This window comes from Podarcis melisellensis (genome assembly GCF_964234715.1).
Source record: "Podarcis melisellensis genome assembly, chromosome: 1".
NCBI lineage: Eukaryota > Metazoa > Chordata > Lepidosauria > Squamata > Lacertidae > Podarcis > Podarcis melisellensis.
Genome location: NC_138528.1, coordinates 82,060,484 through 82,076,291, shown reverse-complemented (window position 1 = coordinate 82,076,291; position 15,808 = coordinate 82,060,484). Strand labels below are relative to the sequence as shown.

Genomic DNA, 15,808 nt, shown 5'->3' with positions numbered 1-15,808 from the left:
AGGCCCAATTTGATTCTTTAAACCATTGTTTTAGAAACCGCTTTGAGGGCTTAGAATACATTGTTTTTGTTTTTTACTATGAAACAATAATAATAATAACTGGGCTCAGGGCAGCTAACATCAAATATATAACATTGGTATAAAATTAAACAATAAATATATTACCTCCAAAAACAAGTCTGGATCAAAATTAAAATCTAATCAGATGGCTTTTCGCAGGATTAGGGTTGGGAGCCGTAAATGTTCATTAGATGCATTTTGTGAAATAAATTCAAGATTCATGATTAGGCTTCAATCTGGCTCAGATAGATCTGAGATAGATCTGAACCCAAGCCAACCTTGGCCCTAAATTTAATCAGGAGTTTTATAAAGGCCGTAATTAAAAGGATAACAGTTTAAGCTCTAATTGATCCAGTGGCTAGTGTGTCTTCCTGCCCCACCGGAGAAGGTGTAATCAGGGTTATACAACTCAATTTGGTTGGTGACCTTGTCTCACTCCCCCCTCCTAGCCCAGGTTCAACCAGGGTATTAAGCCCTAATGAAACATGTGGTTGGCAATAAGTAGTGGGGGAAGAGGGAGACAATGGAGGTGGGATTGTCTGACTATATCATCAACTTCCCACTCTCCTCACCACCTGACTTCCTCTCCATTTTGACAAACCCTGGATTGCTCCAGGTGGGACCGACCTTTGAATGTTAAAATGAAAAGCCACTCCATATGGAGTACAAGGAGGGTTCTGACATGTACAGTGAAAAATGGGTTGAGTAAGTATGTCCAAGGACTGTGGTTGGATGAATGATTGTAAGAGACTAGGGTGGGAGAAGGTGGATGGGTAAAGGATGAATGGTTAAAATCTTAGGTTTCCCCCTCCTACCAGAGAAGGAGAGCTCTAAAGGCTTCTTGTACCCTACCTGCACAGTTTCAAAGGCTATGTGTGGCTATCCTTGATGGCTAATGCTTGATGGCTATGCTCTGCCTCCATAGTTGCAATTATACTGACTGATCGTTATGGACCCCATGGTTCCAAGTGGGACATGGTGGGTCTGTCACAGGAGGAGACAGAGCATTCAGAAGTTGGGATTTGGGACAGATGAAGAAGTGACAAGGGAGAGGGTTCTACCCCTTTGCTCCCAGATATCACAGAAAGGGAGGGGATCCTACTGAGTCAGTATCTTCCCACTTTCTGAGAATGAAGTTCCCAAAACAACCAAGGAAATGGCTGGCCAGTCAGTTCACCCTGATGAGAGTTCTAGTCCCCCAAATATCTGAAGGGAAGACATTGACTCTCTCTGATCTAACAGATACCAACCCTTTGATTACAAATCACTGCCTACAGATTTTTTGAGTACTTAAATATTTATTCAGGTACAAATACTGGAACAGTGGACTGGCAAACTGTATTAGAGAACGGTATTTTGTTAATCAAAACTACCCATAATGTTCGAGGTTTGGATTGACATTCCTTGTATTTTGAAGACTGAAAATGACCGTCATTGGTGGAACCAGAGAGTATGGGAGAAGTGGGGTACCCTTATCTTCTATACCATGGTCCCAACCCTAAATCATATTCAAGTTTATTTCTCATGTCAAATAGCTGTCACAGCTTAAATAACTACATTCTCAATCAGGACTTGCTTGCTAATTGACAAAAATGTCAAAGTGCCTTCTCCTCACAGTTTCTGAGAACAGAATGAGTGCACTAGTAATTTCTTTATGGCTATTCTAACCTCCCTGTTTCTTAAGGTATAAATCACAGGGTTCAGTAGAGGGGTTAGAAAGACATAAGTCACTGAGATCAATGTGTCCTGATCTAGCGATGAGGAAGACTTGGGTCTCAAATACACAAAGGATGCACACCCAAAGTGTGTTATCACCACTGTGAGGTGGGCGGCACATGTGGAGAAGGCTTTCTGCCTTCCTAAGCTGGAAGGGATCCTTAGGATGGCAGAAATGATGTACAGGTATGAAACAAACATCACCATGACTGTGCCCAGCAAAACAATGGCACACAAAATAATGATTGCAATATTAGTCAGGTGCAAGACCGAGTCATCAATGCAAGCCAGAGTCAGCACAGGTAGGAAATCACAAAAGAAATGCCTGATTCCATTTGGCCCACAGAAGGGCAACCTGAAAATGAGAGTATTAATACTCAGTGATATGATACATCCAGTTACACATGAAGCAGCTACCATTTGGGTACAAACCCTTTTGTTCATCAGCACCTGGTACTGAAGTGGGCAGCATATTGCCACATATCGGTCATAAGCCATAGCAGCAAGCAGGAAACAGTTGTTCGCTCCAAATACAGAAATGAAAAACATCTGCACGGCACACTCGTCAAAGGAAATGGATTGACTGCCTGTCACCAGGGTCACCAACAACTTAGGGATGGTGATAAATGTAGTGCAGGTTTCTGATGCGGAGAATGCAAAGAGCAGAAAGTACATGGGGCTGTGTAAAGTCCGGTCAAACAGGATGACAGATATGATGGTGAGGTTGAAGACCAGGATTGTGCCATATATAAGAGACAAACCTAGGAAAAGTAGAGTTGGTTTCTTTCCAAAGACAGAAAAGCCCAGCAAGAGGAATTCAGTCACTGAGCTGTCATTTCCCTTATTCATGTTACCAGTAATGTTATCTGACCTGTAAGGAAAAAGGAAGTGAAGTCTTATTAGTTTAAAAAAATCTTTCTTATCTAGCTCTTGGCATTAACCCTGTCTTGAGGTTTTGAAATACATTGGAATGATTGCAAATGTATTGCTGGAGAAATTTATCCATTTAATTTCTCTAAGGTTCGCATTTTCCCTTCCTGCAATATTCCATATTGCCATGTCAGTTCGAATATTTTAAAAAAGCCCTTTTGGAAATTTATCTGCAGATTCGTGGGCATTTTCTCCTAACATGCATATTTTGGCAAACAATGTTGCTTAATATAATTAATCTATGTATATTTCTCTCTCTCTCTCTCTCTCTGCATGGTTATGAACATTTCCCCTTAATATGCACATATGAAGAACTGCATTGCAAAATACAAAGAAGTGCAAATTTTGAAGCACAGATGTGTCTTGGTCTGTGCATTGTTTTAGGAACAGCAAACTAGGTCATTTCACATTAAAACAAGAACAGAACCAAAAATCCCCCCTCCCTACTGCGATGAACCACCCCCTACCACGTATTTTTAGGCAGAGTAGCACTTTGAAAACAAATGATCTCTGCCTTTGTTACATAACACAGGTGAGCAAGATGCTTGATCTAACCCTAATAGATGGTGTAGGGCTGAATACAGTTTACTGAATCATTCTTTATACAGCTTCTGTTTCTCTCTCAGGCTTTAAAGGCAACTCCTGTTCAGTTTGTCAATAACATTTTTAAAATGAGCACTGACACGAAGATGGAGATTAGCAGGGATGGATGCATACATGTAAGAATGAATGAATGAATGAAGTTCTGCTACTATCTTCAAGTATCTTACCTCTGGCTAGAAGCAATCAGCACTGCAGTTGTGAGTTACCCCAATTTGATTTTATCTTATTAATTCAAGGACTGGTTCATCACTTGGGAACATATTCCCCTGATAATGTTGGCCATGCAAAACATAAATAAAACAATTAATCTTTGGAGGTAGATGGTAGAGGTGAAGGGTTTTGCCAATAAAGCTGAGTATTAATTTGAATTGTTTGAATTTATTAGCTATTCAAAATTATGCTTGTTCCATAGTATTTTGACATTTCTAAAAGAAAAAAGGGGGAACTATAGTATGTTCATGTGATTCATGTTAAAGTTTTCATAGTTCCTAAATAGTAATTATTATTTTCTTACCTAAGATCTATATATCTAACCCATCTCTCTTCCTTGAATGAAACTTTCCAAGGATAAGAGCTAGGGCTCTGCAAGACATTTCTGATTCTGTTCAGGGCAGGATTAGGATGTATGCCACCTTGGGCTCATTAGAGGAAAGGTGGGATATAAATGTAATAAAATAAATACATAAATAAAAATATTTTATATAGTGCTGTCTCATGTTTGGGTAATACAACTTGTCAACCAGTCCAATTTTCCACTGTTCATATTTCAGGGATTCTGTCCATAATAAGGAAAAGACAAAGGTTTCATTTGACACCCATTTCCCTTAGTGATGTGGTGATGGAGGCATGGCCAGCAGCTGTGGTCCTACTCTCCTGTTCCATGTGATCACAATCCTATGGAACAATGTTCTTCAACTTTGGCTCTCCAGAATTTGCACTCCCATTGTTCTCAGCCAGTTTAGACAATGGTCAGGGATGATGAGAGCTGCAGAACAACAACATCTGGGGACCCAGGGTTGAAGAGCACTAGTGTGGAGGAGAGCACTTGAAAAGGACTTAATCTATGATTCTGATAGAGGCATGTCCAACTTCAGATAGGTTGTGATCTACTACTCAGTATCAAAAAATGGTAGAGATCTACCCATTTTCATTCTTCAACTTAAACATACTCTCTCCGCCCCCTCCTATAACATTTGTGTTTTAAGCTGTGTTTCTTTTAGACCCCCTCAGGGCCAAACTGGTCTGTCTGATGGTCTCTTCCGCCCGCCCCACCCAAGAAGGTCACTGGCCGGGTTAGTGGAGTGTGCTGCGGAGCTCTCCTCCCGGTATTAGCTGGGCTAGAGGGAGAAGCTCTGAAGTAGGCCAGTGACATCTGTGTTGTCTGCTCAGGGGAGCAGCAGCAGCATCCAAACCAGCCAACTACAGGGCCAATTAACACTCGAATTGGAGGGACGAGGAGAGCGTGCAGGGGGTGCTTATGTGGAAGGAGGTGGCTAACTGGACGCGGGAGGGGGGAGTTTAAAGCAGCACTCTCTCTCTCTCCCCTCAAGCCCCCACCACAGCAGCAACACACACAACATGCCAGCAGGATGGTTGCTTGGTCCCACCCCGCTGCCGCTGCCACCATCACTTTTCCTGGCCAATAGTGACAAGGGGCAGTGGAGACACATTGCTGCCAAGCAGCCCGGCCCCTGCTGGTGCTGAGGCTCCCCACAGCTCTGGGACCAAGCGCAGGGGACTGGCTCTGGGGAGACAGCACCTTCCAACAGAGTCAGGGTTTCCCAGACCCGGAGAAAGGGGCTTCGGATGACAAAAGTGCAGAATGAGTGTGCACAGCTGTCTCCTGGGGGCAGAAGGATCTGAACCAAAGAGAAGTGGCCATGTCATACTAGCAAACCCTTCGCTGCTTAGGAAGACATGTTTGCCTCCTGCGATGTTACTTTGGAGTCCTTTCCATCTCACTACTTCGTTGCTTGCTTTTAATGCGCCCTGATCTGTTGCCCGCTTTGCAACTCGCTGGCAGGAAACGGAAAGCTCCAACATTAAACTGCTTTGCTCCATCAATTGTGTCTTTTGGGGGATGGGGCTGAGGGTGCTGAACCCTCCAGTCTCTCCCTCAGTGAGGACCCTCCAAAATCAGCAAGCCTCCAAAGGGAAAACTGACATCGGGCAACATCTTGATGTTGCTCCACAGTCCACTGCTGCCGCCTGCCCATTGCCAGCCCTTGATTTGTCCTCGCTCAGAAAGAGCCTCTTTCGCAAAGCTCTGTGTATCCACTGGGGGTTTTCGGGTGTGGGGGGGCTCCACTGCTTCTCTCTCTCTCTCCCTCCGTGAAGGCAACATCCCCCTCCCCACCGCCAGCGCTCTATCCCCCAAGAGCGCAGCAGGAAGGATGGTAAGCCGGCTTCGGAGGAAGGAGGCTGGAGAGAGAAGGAGTAGTACAGAAACAACCCCAGGATCGACTGGGGTCTCAGGATTGATGCGTTGTACACCCGAATGATAGAAGAGAGATATTCATCTCTCCCTTAGATGTGCCAAGTATTTCCATCACTTACGTGTTAAAAAGTAATTGCACATTAATGTAGTGTCTCATTCCCTCTCTGGTAGAAAACAGAAAGGGAAAGAAATGGAGGCAGTGAGAGATTTTACTTTCTTGGGCTCTATGATCACTGCAGATGGTGACAGCAGCCATGAAATTAAAAGACGCCTGCTTCTTGGGAGAAAAGCAATGACAAACCTAGACAGCATCTTTAAAAGCAGATACATCACCTTGCCAACAAAGGTCCATATAGTAAAAGCTATGGTTTTCCCAGTAGTGATGTATGGAAGTGAGAGCTGGACCATAAAGAATCACCGAAGAATTGATGCTTTTGAATTATGGTGCTGGAAGACACTCTTGAGAGTCCCATGGACTGCAAGAAGATCAAACCTATCCATTCTGAAGGAAATCAGCCCTGAGTGCTCACTGGAAGGACTGATCCTGAAGCTGAGGCTCCAATACTTTGGCCACCTCATGAGAAGAGAAGACTCCCTGGAAAAGACTCTGATATTGGGAAAGATCGAGGGCACAAGGAGAAGGGGACGACAGAGGATGAGATGGTTGGATAGTGTTCTCGAAGCTGCCAGCATGAGTTTGACCAAACTGCGGGAGGCAGTGGAAGACAGGAGTGCCTGGTCCATGGGGTCACGAAGAGTCGGACACAGCTAAACGACTAAACAACAACAACAATTTGAATCCTCTGTGTTTCAGTAAATTTAATAACCACTGGTCAGTAAAACTTACATCTTATTCGCATATAGTGAAAGGTAACTCACATCTTACACTTCTTTTACTTATGCAAGGAGAGCAGAGGAAATCCACTCTACATTTATTTATTCACCATCACCACCTGAGCATACTATGATCACAGGTTTACCTGGCCTTGGAAAGATGATGCAAGGGCTATGGTGGAGTTGTAGAGCCCTCCCACTTCCTTCACAAAGCTGAGCAATCACTTACTGGGTTTTGGGAAGGAGATGTGTGGACTCTAGGACCTGGCCAGAGCCCCTCCTTCCCAAAGCTGGGCAAACAGCCCTCCAACTTGCAGAGGTCAATGCAACTATTTGTAAGCTATGTATAGGATAACAGCATTACCTGGATGTAGCACAAAGTAAAGGTCAAAATTCATAATTTAGACATTGCAATAAAGGTAGCAGGAAGGAACTGGATCAGACACAGGACGATGATAGTTACTGTCTCTGAGAAACAACCTTTCCTCCAACCAGCCTTTTGAAAGCTTCTTTTACCTCCTTATTTCTCAGACTGTAGATGAGTGGATTCAACATAGGTATCGCAAGGGTGTAAAAGACAGAGATGATTTTGTCTTGCTCCACTGAATATTTTGAACTGGGCCTTAAATACATGAAAATGGCTGTCCCATAGAATACGGTGACAGCCGTAAGGTGGGAGGCACAGGTGGAGAAGGCTTTTCGTCTGCCCTCGGCTGAGTTGATCCGAAGGATGGCAACAAGAATGTATGTGTAAGAGACAAGAATGGTCAGAAGAGTTACTGATACAATTGCTGTTGAGAAGGTGAAATGAATTATATCAGTGACGCCTGTATCTGAGCAGGAGAGCTTTAGGATAGGGGGCACATCACAGAAGAAATGGTTGATGGTGTTGGATCTGCAGAAGGACAAATTAAATATAAATGAAGTCTGGACAATTGCATTCACACAACCTGTTAGATAGGAACCAGCCACAAGCAAATAACAGAGCTTTTTGGACATGAGAGCAGTATACAGCAGTGGGTTGCAGATTGCAATGAAGCGATCGTATGCCATCACACCCAGCAGGCAGCACTCACAGGATACAGCAATGCAGAAGAAGAAGAACTGCAGGGCACAGCCAGTGAAGGAAATAGTTTTGCTTTCTGCCACAAAGGTCATCAGTGTCCTGGGAGCAATGACAGTGGAGTAACCAATATCCAAAAGTGACAGGCTGCTGAGGAAAAAATACATGGGAGTGTGGAGCCTGGAGTCAACTCTGATTAATGTTACCATGCCAATGTTCCCCACCAGGATCAACAAGTAAATCAGTAAGAACACAGTGAAGAGAACAAACATCGTATTCTGGTTATCTGTGAATCCCAGCAAAACAAATTCAGTAATTGTGGTGAAGTTTCCCTCTGCCATTTATGTAAGGTGTGCTCTCACCTGTAAACAAGAATATGAGAACAATAATGAAAGAGAATTATTTCCATTCTTGACATGACACAGAATAGCATATCATCATTCACATTTTTAAAAACTGCAGTAGTTTCATGAGGCCACATGCTTATGCCTAGGGTGACATAGTGCTTCTTAACCTTTTCTCTAGATGTTACACATGTAACGTGATATTCTCTCCTCCACCTCTCATTTAATCAAAGGCTGTTTTTGGAGTCCACACATTTAAGTGGAGGAATAACAAGGAACACAGAATAGCATATAGCCCTTCACATTTTTTTCCAGCCAGCAATAGTTTCAAAGGGCCACATGCTTAAATGGAGGGGGTGACATAGAGCTGCTTAATCTTTTCTCATTTCACCGTTTCCCCCATACCACTCTGGTCAGTGGCCGAAATAAATTGATTCATTTTTTTCATTCATTTCATTCATAGCAATTTTTTCTCTAGTGTGTGCAAAGACAATACAGGAAAAGGCAATTGTTCTGGAGTTAGATTCACTCTCTCAAGCAGACAATTTGCAGAGGCCACAGGAAACAGGACTATCCCCAGTTAGGAGACCTTTCCCTATGCTACAGATGTCAAAAGAGCCATATAGATGTTGATTAATATTTACAGGCTGCCATTACCTTAAAACTTATAATAGCACATTTGACTTACCTAGAGATTCCTCAACATTGCCTGCAGCATTTCCCACACGACTAAGATTTCCTTTGCATTCTCTTGCATTCTAAAGCAGACATAGAACAAGAAGCCTTATGATGACAAACACAGGTTGTTTTGATAGCATGGTGACCCTAATCTTCAAATAGGAAGGCTGGCAGAACGAGAAGACTGTGGTGCATTTATATCTCTTAAAGCAAGAAGGAGGAAGCCTCAAAGAGGGAGGGAGGTAGATGCCATTATTTGGTCCCAAAGAGATTTGGATTAGGTGAGCATGAGTTGCAAAACATTCCTTCCATAAGTATGTTGAAACAGAGTCCCTGAAAGGTCTCAAGGCAATAATCATAAAGCCACAAACAGAAATACTCATTAGTCCCCCCCCTCTTTCCGGATGAACTTCAACTGCCCTGTACCAGCAAGGGTGACAGTGTACCCCCTTAAATGCATCTTTCTTCCCTCCAGGGTCAGCTCTGTCCTAATGATGTTTGTGTGCATCATGCCCTACATCAGGAATCGCCAATGTGGTACCCTCCAGATGTTGTTGGATGTAACTCCCACCATGCTTTATCATTGGCCATGCTGATGGGACTAATGGGAGCTGTAGTTCAGCAGCTAAAAGGTGAAGGACCCCTGGATAGTTAAGTCCAGTCAAAGGCGACTATGGGGTTGTGGCACTCATCTTGCTTTCAGGCCAAGGGAGCTGGTATCTGTCCACAGACAGCTTTCTGGGTCATGTGGCCAGCATAACTAAACTGCTTCGGTCACAACGGAACACCGTGACGGAAACCAGAGTGCACAGAAATGCCGTTTACCTTCCTGTCGCAGCGGTATTTATTTATCTAGTTGCACTGGCGTGCTTTCTAACTGCTAGGTTGGCAGGAGCTGGGACAGAGAAATGGGAGCTCACCCCGTCACGGGGATTCAAACCGCCAACCTTCTGATCTGCAAGCCCAAGAGACTCAGTGTTTTAGACCAAAGCGCCACCCTCTTCCCCTGTAGTCCAGCAATGTCTGGTTGGCATGATATTAGCTACCCCTGCCCTACAACTTGCACTGGATTGAGAAACAGGAAATTACATGACACAGCATGTGGACAGAACAATAAATATAAATACCAGCTACAGAGCAACTATTTGTGATGGTGGGATGAATTAGATCAATTTATGAAAACAAAGAAAGAGGAGAGAATGATTATTCTGAAATCTCACAATAGGGGTGGCAACTTGAATAAAATATTGGGGAGCCCAGCAAACCCTGCTCTGCATCACAAGATGAGGTACACACTCGCCATTTGAATGGCAAATATTTTATTGGGGGAGAGGACAAAGGGACCTCAGCCCCTAGAGGTTGGCTCCTATGGATGTCTCATAAGCATGTTTGATTCTGTGAATTCGCATTGAAAAGTGCACAGTGAGAACATGCTGTGCATAGTCTGTCATCATGATGCATGTCATGATATCATGTGTTAAGATATGAGGGAGAAAACTGATTTTGTTTGCATTTTAATGAGAAACGACCTAAGTCACACGTCTTGCACCAATATGTCTAGAGGAGAAACACAACTATCATTCAAAATTCACACTTCTCTGAGTTTTGTGATGCAGTTCTCCATTCAAATATTGTGCACAAAAATGCATATATTAAGTGAAAGTGTGCATAAAATTCACATTAGGTTTACAGCATACAAAAATGCACTCTCGTGGGTACATCTGCTTACAAATATGTGTATTGTAGTCAAAATTAATGTGTTTATTAGGAAGAAATTGCACTAAAATACTGATGCAGTTCAATGAGGACTTCTTTTAAAACAGCAACAACAATAATTGCTACGTGCTACAGAAGTATGAAGAACCAAATTAAGATTGAAAACTGAGAATCTGAGGGAATTGGAAATCAACACATTCCTCCATTTGTCTCTTTGACCCTCTTATCTGATTGGTTCTACTACATATGCTCCTTCTGCACAAGCATATGAGATTACCAAATAGAACAATCTGCCTTCACCACCTGCATGCTATTCTGGGAGTCCTCCCAGGTGTGTGTTTTTTTTTGCGGTGGTGGTGGTGGTGGTGGAAGCCTCATTGTGCAAGCTGACTCCTTGTGCAGGCCTTCTTCTGAAAGGATTTGTTAGTTGAATCCTAACCCAAATCTGCAATCTTGAGAAAACAATGCAGATTTATTCAGTCTATGGAAAGAACTTGTTCCATTGCTTTCAATGGGACTTCATTAAAATTAGCTTTAGTTGGATTGGGACCATTATTTTTATAGCGAGAATAATGCATCATTTAGATGTTCTATCCAAATACTCCCAGTGCCATTTGCTTCCTGTTGACAAATTATAGACGAAATTATTGGGGAAAAGATTGTAATGATGCCCCAAGAAACTTATTATTAATCCCCAATAGCTGAGGTTTCTGGAAAAATATCCCCCAAACCCATCTTTAGAGATTTCAAACACAACTGATGCAAGAAATAATGAATTAGCTAGTAGCAAGAAGATCACTCCCAAGGGGTTTGAGATGTGCCAGAATGGCTGCTTACCACGCTTCCACGACAAGCAGCGGTGGTGGCCCAATGCAGTTGTCCCTCTTGGCTGGTGCAGAGGCTCACGGGTTCCCGCCAAATCCTTAGATTTGAATGAGCTGATGCGGGCAGCCTAGGGGGTGTGGCTTGGGAAGGAGACCTGAATGAGGCAGTCTTCACTCAGGTCTCCTTCCCAGCTTTTTCTTCTGGCTGGCCCAGCTGAGATTTGCCAGATCCAGGAGAAGCATGAAAAGGGCAGAGGGGAGATTGGTGATGTGTGCACCTTGTCTCCTATTGCTTGGAAAAACCATGGAGTGGAGGGGACTTAGGCACCTGCCAGGAGGAAAGGAACTTCAGTCTCTGCAACTGCAAGTCCTACCAGAGATGAGTTGCTGTGGCCAGTAGCCCAGACACTCCTGTGTGGAACGGGTTTTTGCTAATAAAGAGTGAACTCCAGCATGCACAGTGTGGTTTATTGCTGGCTATCCTTTGACACTTAGTATCAAGCACTGTGGTGTTTGCCCTCCTAGGTGGGTCATAAGGAAAGGGTTAAATAAGTGTGAAGTGATTGGCCAGTGGGAACCCAAAGGAAGGAGTTAGAGTTGGAGTTGTGTGGAAGTCAGTTGGGAGTTGGAGAAGGAAGAGGGAGGATAAGTCTGAGGGTTGGTAAACTAAGGGTTGGTAAACTAACTGACAAGAAAAATTAACTGAAACCATAAACTTGTTCAGGCTTATAAAATAAACTTTATTATTTGTTTTAATGTTAACAACTGTCTGCACTCCGTGTGTACCCGAGAGAAACAGGTTGGTGGCAGCGGAAAAGTGATCATAGTGGTTTCACAGGGATCAATAGACCGTCAAACGTCCGGGGACCCTCTGTGATCGCCACAAGCACTACTGTACATGGTAGCATGATGAGGTGGTCATCCTGTTAGATATCATTATTTGCCCTCTAATATATGATGGGGACTGGGAGTTGAAAAACAAAGCCTTTTAATATCTTCCTTTAGCCTTAAGAAAAGGTCATGCTTTTTCTATTTTTACTTGAAAAATATCACCTTCTCTGCTGTCCTACCAAAAGCATCTTTCACATCTTTGTTCCTTAGGCTGTAGATGAGAGGATTGAGCAAGGAGATCCCAAGAGTATAGAACACAGAAACTATTTTGTCCTGATCCTTTGGGAAACTGGAGCCAGGCCGTATATACATGAAGAAGATGGTCCCATAGAAGATAATGACTGTGATCAAATGGGAAGCACAAGTGGAGAAGGCTTTGTATCGGCCTTGGGCAGAGCTGATTCTCAGGATGGCAAAAAGAATAGCGATGTAAGAGACCAAGACAATGAGAAAAGTTGTCAGCGCAATTATAGTGGATAAAACAAAATGCACAGTGTGAGTGACATGGGTGTCTGAACAGGACAACTTGAGTATTGGGGGAACATCACAGAAAAAATGATTAATGATATTTGAACTGCAGAAGGACAAAGTAAAAATAAAAGAAGTCTGGAGAATTGAACTTGTAAGTCCACAAGCATATGCGACCACCACCAATATAGTACAATGCTTCCTTGACATAATAGCAAAATAGAGCAGTGGGTTGCATATGGCTGTGAAGCGATCGTACGCCATTACAGCAAGAAGGCAAACTTCTGTGGTTATGAAGACAGCAAGGAAGAAGAATTGCACTGTGCATCCCTTGAAGGAAATGGCTGTCTTCTCTGCCACAAAGGTTGTCAGCAACTTGGGGGCAATGGCAGTTGAATAACCAATATCGATAATGGAGAGGTTTTTCAGGAAAAAGTACATTGGGGTGTGGAGCCGAGCATCCACACTGGTTACTATGATTATCCCAAGGTTGCCTATTATTGTGGCTACATAGATAACCAGGAACAAGATGAAGAGGGCGACTTGGAGGTCAGGGTGGTCCATGAATCCTACCAGGATGAACTCTGTTACAGTGCTTTCATTTTGCTTCATTCTATATTCCTCTGTAAGAGAATTAAAAAGAATATGGTTTTTGAAGCTAGATGGCTACCAGACTGCATTAAAATTCGTTCATTCAAGTCAACTGTGCGTTTGAGGGGAATGAACAAACACCACAGACTACAGCATTGGTTGTAGAACCTTTGGCCCTCCAGGTTTTTTTTTTGTCTCCATTCCTATCAGCCCAGCCAGCAAAGCCTATGGTCAGGGCTAATGGGAGTTAGAATTCAATTGCCTCCATTATTGAGATACAGGTGCTGTTATTTCCACATTGAATGGGAGTTAGTGGCAAAATTCCCTTCATTTTATAAAACTGGATTTTACCTATAACATTTTACCCATAAGGCTTAAAAATATTTCACCCTGTGACCAATTAACATAGTTTAAAAGTACATCTATTCACACTCCACCTTCTCTTAAACACCAGGAAGGAGTGTTAGGCCACTGAACTGTGCGTATGCCCTTAAGCTCTAAACTGAACTACTCCCATCCACAAAGAAAGAGTTAACACAAACTAAATCAAGTTTTAGAATTTAATTTACTGTACGGGAGAACCTTTTATATTCACATCCAACAACTTAGGCATTTGGGAGCAATTCCTTGAGTCACCTGATATTATCTGGCCTGCAGGAAGTGTACCTATCTACACTGGGATTGTGTGGGTTAATCTGTAGCAGGTTGATGTGTGACAGCTGAGATTCTATGAAACCAAGGCTTTAATGTCTGCTCACTAAGGTGTACATTGCTACTGTGTTAGGGGTACCTGCACCAAAACCTATGTGGATGAGTTCATATTCATTCCACAGGGCTGACCACCAAAGTGAGCAGAGTGGAAGAAAAACCAACATGTGAAGGGTATTCCTACTTATCTCTGAATAGTGTGCACCAACAGGGGCATTTTTAAAAAATTAAATTTTATCTCAGCCTTTTCATCAAAAACTTTCTTTGTGACTTAGTTCTCTGTTGGAAAGTGTGGCCATTGTAAGTTATGGGCATTTCCTTACAAAATGTTGCCTGTGGACAGAGGAAGACTGCTTAAGTGCCTCCATCTCCTTGCATGTGTTCCATGTTTCATTTCTGCAGAAAACCCTTTCCTTGTGGGACAACTGTAGCATAGGACCACTTCACTCTATTGCCCTCCCTCCCTCCCTCTTTCTCACACATATCCTGCCATTCTTTCACAAGCAGTTCAGAGTAATAAATAAAATTGTCAGGATTGTGTAATTCTCTACTCCATCTCTCAGTCTCTGCAGGTTCTCTTTTGCCAGAGACAGGGACTCTTACTGGTAATGTGCCACATCCCTAGCAAGCACTGTAACACTTTTCCCACCTAAAAAAGCACCATTTTGTGTACCTAAAAGTGTGTGTGTGTTTGTGTGTTCAGATCATCCTTAAAGCTCCAATTAGTTCAGCACAGGACCGCTCCATCTAGATTTTTTGTCCTTCAAAAGCTAAGACTACTCCATCATTTCAGGATTTCTTTTCCTCATTTTAAAAATATTATTATTCTAATTCAATAATGCAGTATTAAATTTTGCTCTCTCAGAAACTTGGGCTAGCAGAATTTTAAAGCAAAGCAAGAATGTAAGTACAGTGGTACCTCGGATTACAGACGCTTCAGGTTACAGACACTTCAGGTTACAGACTCCACGAACCCAGAAATAGTACCTTGGGTTAAGAACTTTGCTTCAGGATGAGATCAGAAATCATGCGGTGGCAATGGGAGGCCCCATTAGCTAAAGTGGTACCTCAGGTCAAGAACAGTTTCAGGTTTAGAACGGACCTCCGGAACGAATTAAGTTCTTAACCAGAGGTCCCACTGTTTGCTTGTAAAGAACTGTACTCCCTGTAGGAAGGTTATCTTTAACACTGCTGTGAGAAACAAAGAAGTAAACTGCTCTACAGCAGGTGAACTGCCCTCCATTTTCTCATAAAAATGTTTCTTGGATTGAGGCTATATAGACGGAATACCAAAATATTGTAACTGAGTGATAACCCACTCCCTTCAAGGGTAATGTGTCTCTTAATTTCAATCTGATTTTTTCCTTGTGGTTTGAATCCAGCTGCAATGTCAGATAAAAACACATTAAGCAAATAAACTGCTTATCCAATGAATTAAAATATCTGCATTTCTGGATTACAATCCCAGGCAATCTGCAAGAGAGATCTCATGCAGAGTCGTAAGAAGCCAACCTCCCTAGCTTTTGTGAAAAGAAAGCCAAAATAAATTCCAAATAGTTTTTTTTTTGGCTTCCAGAAATAAGAAGTGTTCATAGATATCATCTGGCTGATGAAAAATAAAACATCCCAAGCACTCTGAGAATATATCAAGCTAGGAACCTTACCTGTGAAGAGGAAAGATGCCATTCCTAAAGCCCCAAAGTAAGGCATAATGATAGAAAGGCTAATTTTATAGTTGCTTTGATATTGGCTAGAAGTCAAATGCTTGAAACTCATGAGTAAGTTCCATGAGTTTGTATGTCACCTGAGGACATACAGTGTTCCAATTCATTCAAGTTTCTGCTAGTCATTATAAGTTTCAAACAGAATTATTGCCTTCCCATTCACATACCAGAATTCAGTAATAATTCTCATTAGTTATTTTCCTCTATTTTTTACAGTAAGT

At 42.6% G+C, this 15,808-nt stretch overlaps 3 protein-coding genes across 3 annotated transcripts; all 3 read right to left on the bottom strand.

The window, feature by feature from the left end:
* Positions 1–1,671: 1,671 nt before the first annotated feature.
* LOC309366617 (olfactory receptor 10T2-like) lies at positions 1,672–2,625 on the bottom strand (the record flags this gene model as incomplete). Its single annotated transcript, XM_081905304.1, has 1 exon — positions 1,672–2,625. One exon carries the CDS (start codon positions 2,623–2,625, stop codon positions 1,672–1,674), a length of 954 nt encoding a protein of 317 aa, XP_081761430.1.
* Positions 2,626–7,039: 4,414 nt separating this feature from the next.
* On the bottom strand, positions 7,040–7,984 carry LOC309366647 (olfactory receptor 5AR1-like; the record flags this gene model as incomplete). The annotated part of the gene is made up of 1 exon (XM_081905384.1): positions 7,040–7,984. The coding sequence occupies one exon, from the start codon at positions 7,982–7,984 to the stop codon at positions 7,040–7,042; it is 945 nt and encodes a 314-aa protein (XP_081761510.1).
* Positions 7,985–12,240: 4,256 nt separating this feature from the next.
* LOC309366803 (olfactory receptor 5AR1-like) lies at positions 12,241–13,176 on the bottom strand (the record flags this gene model as incomplete). Its single annotated transcript, XM_081905633.1, has 1 exon — positions 12,241–13,176. One exon carries the CDS (start codon positions 13,174–13,176, stop codon positions 12,241–12,243), a length of 936 nt encoding a protein of 311 aa, XP_081761759.1.
* Between the last annotated feature and the right edge of the window lie 2,632 nt (positions 13,177–15,808).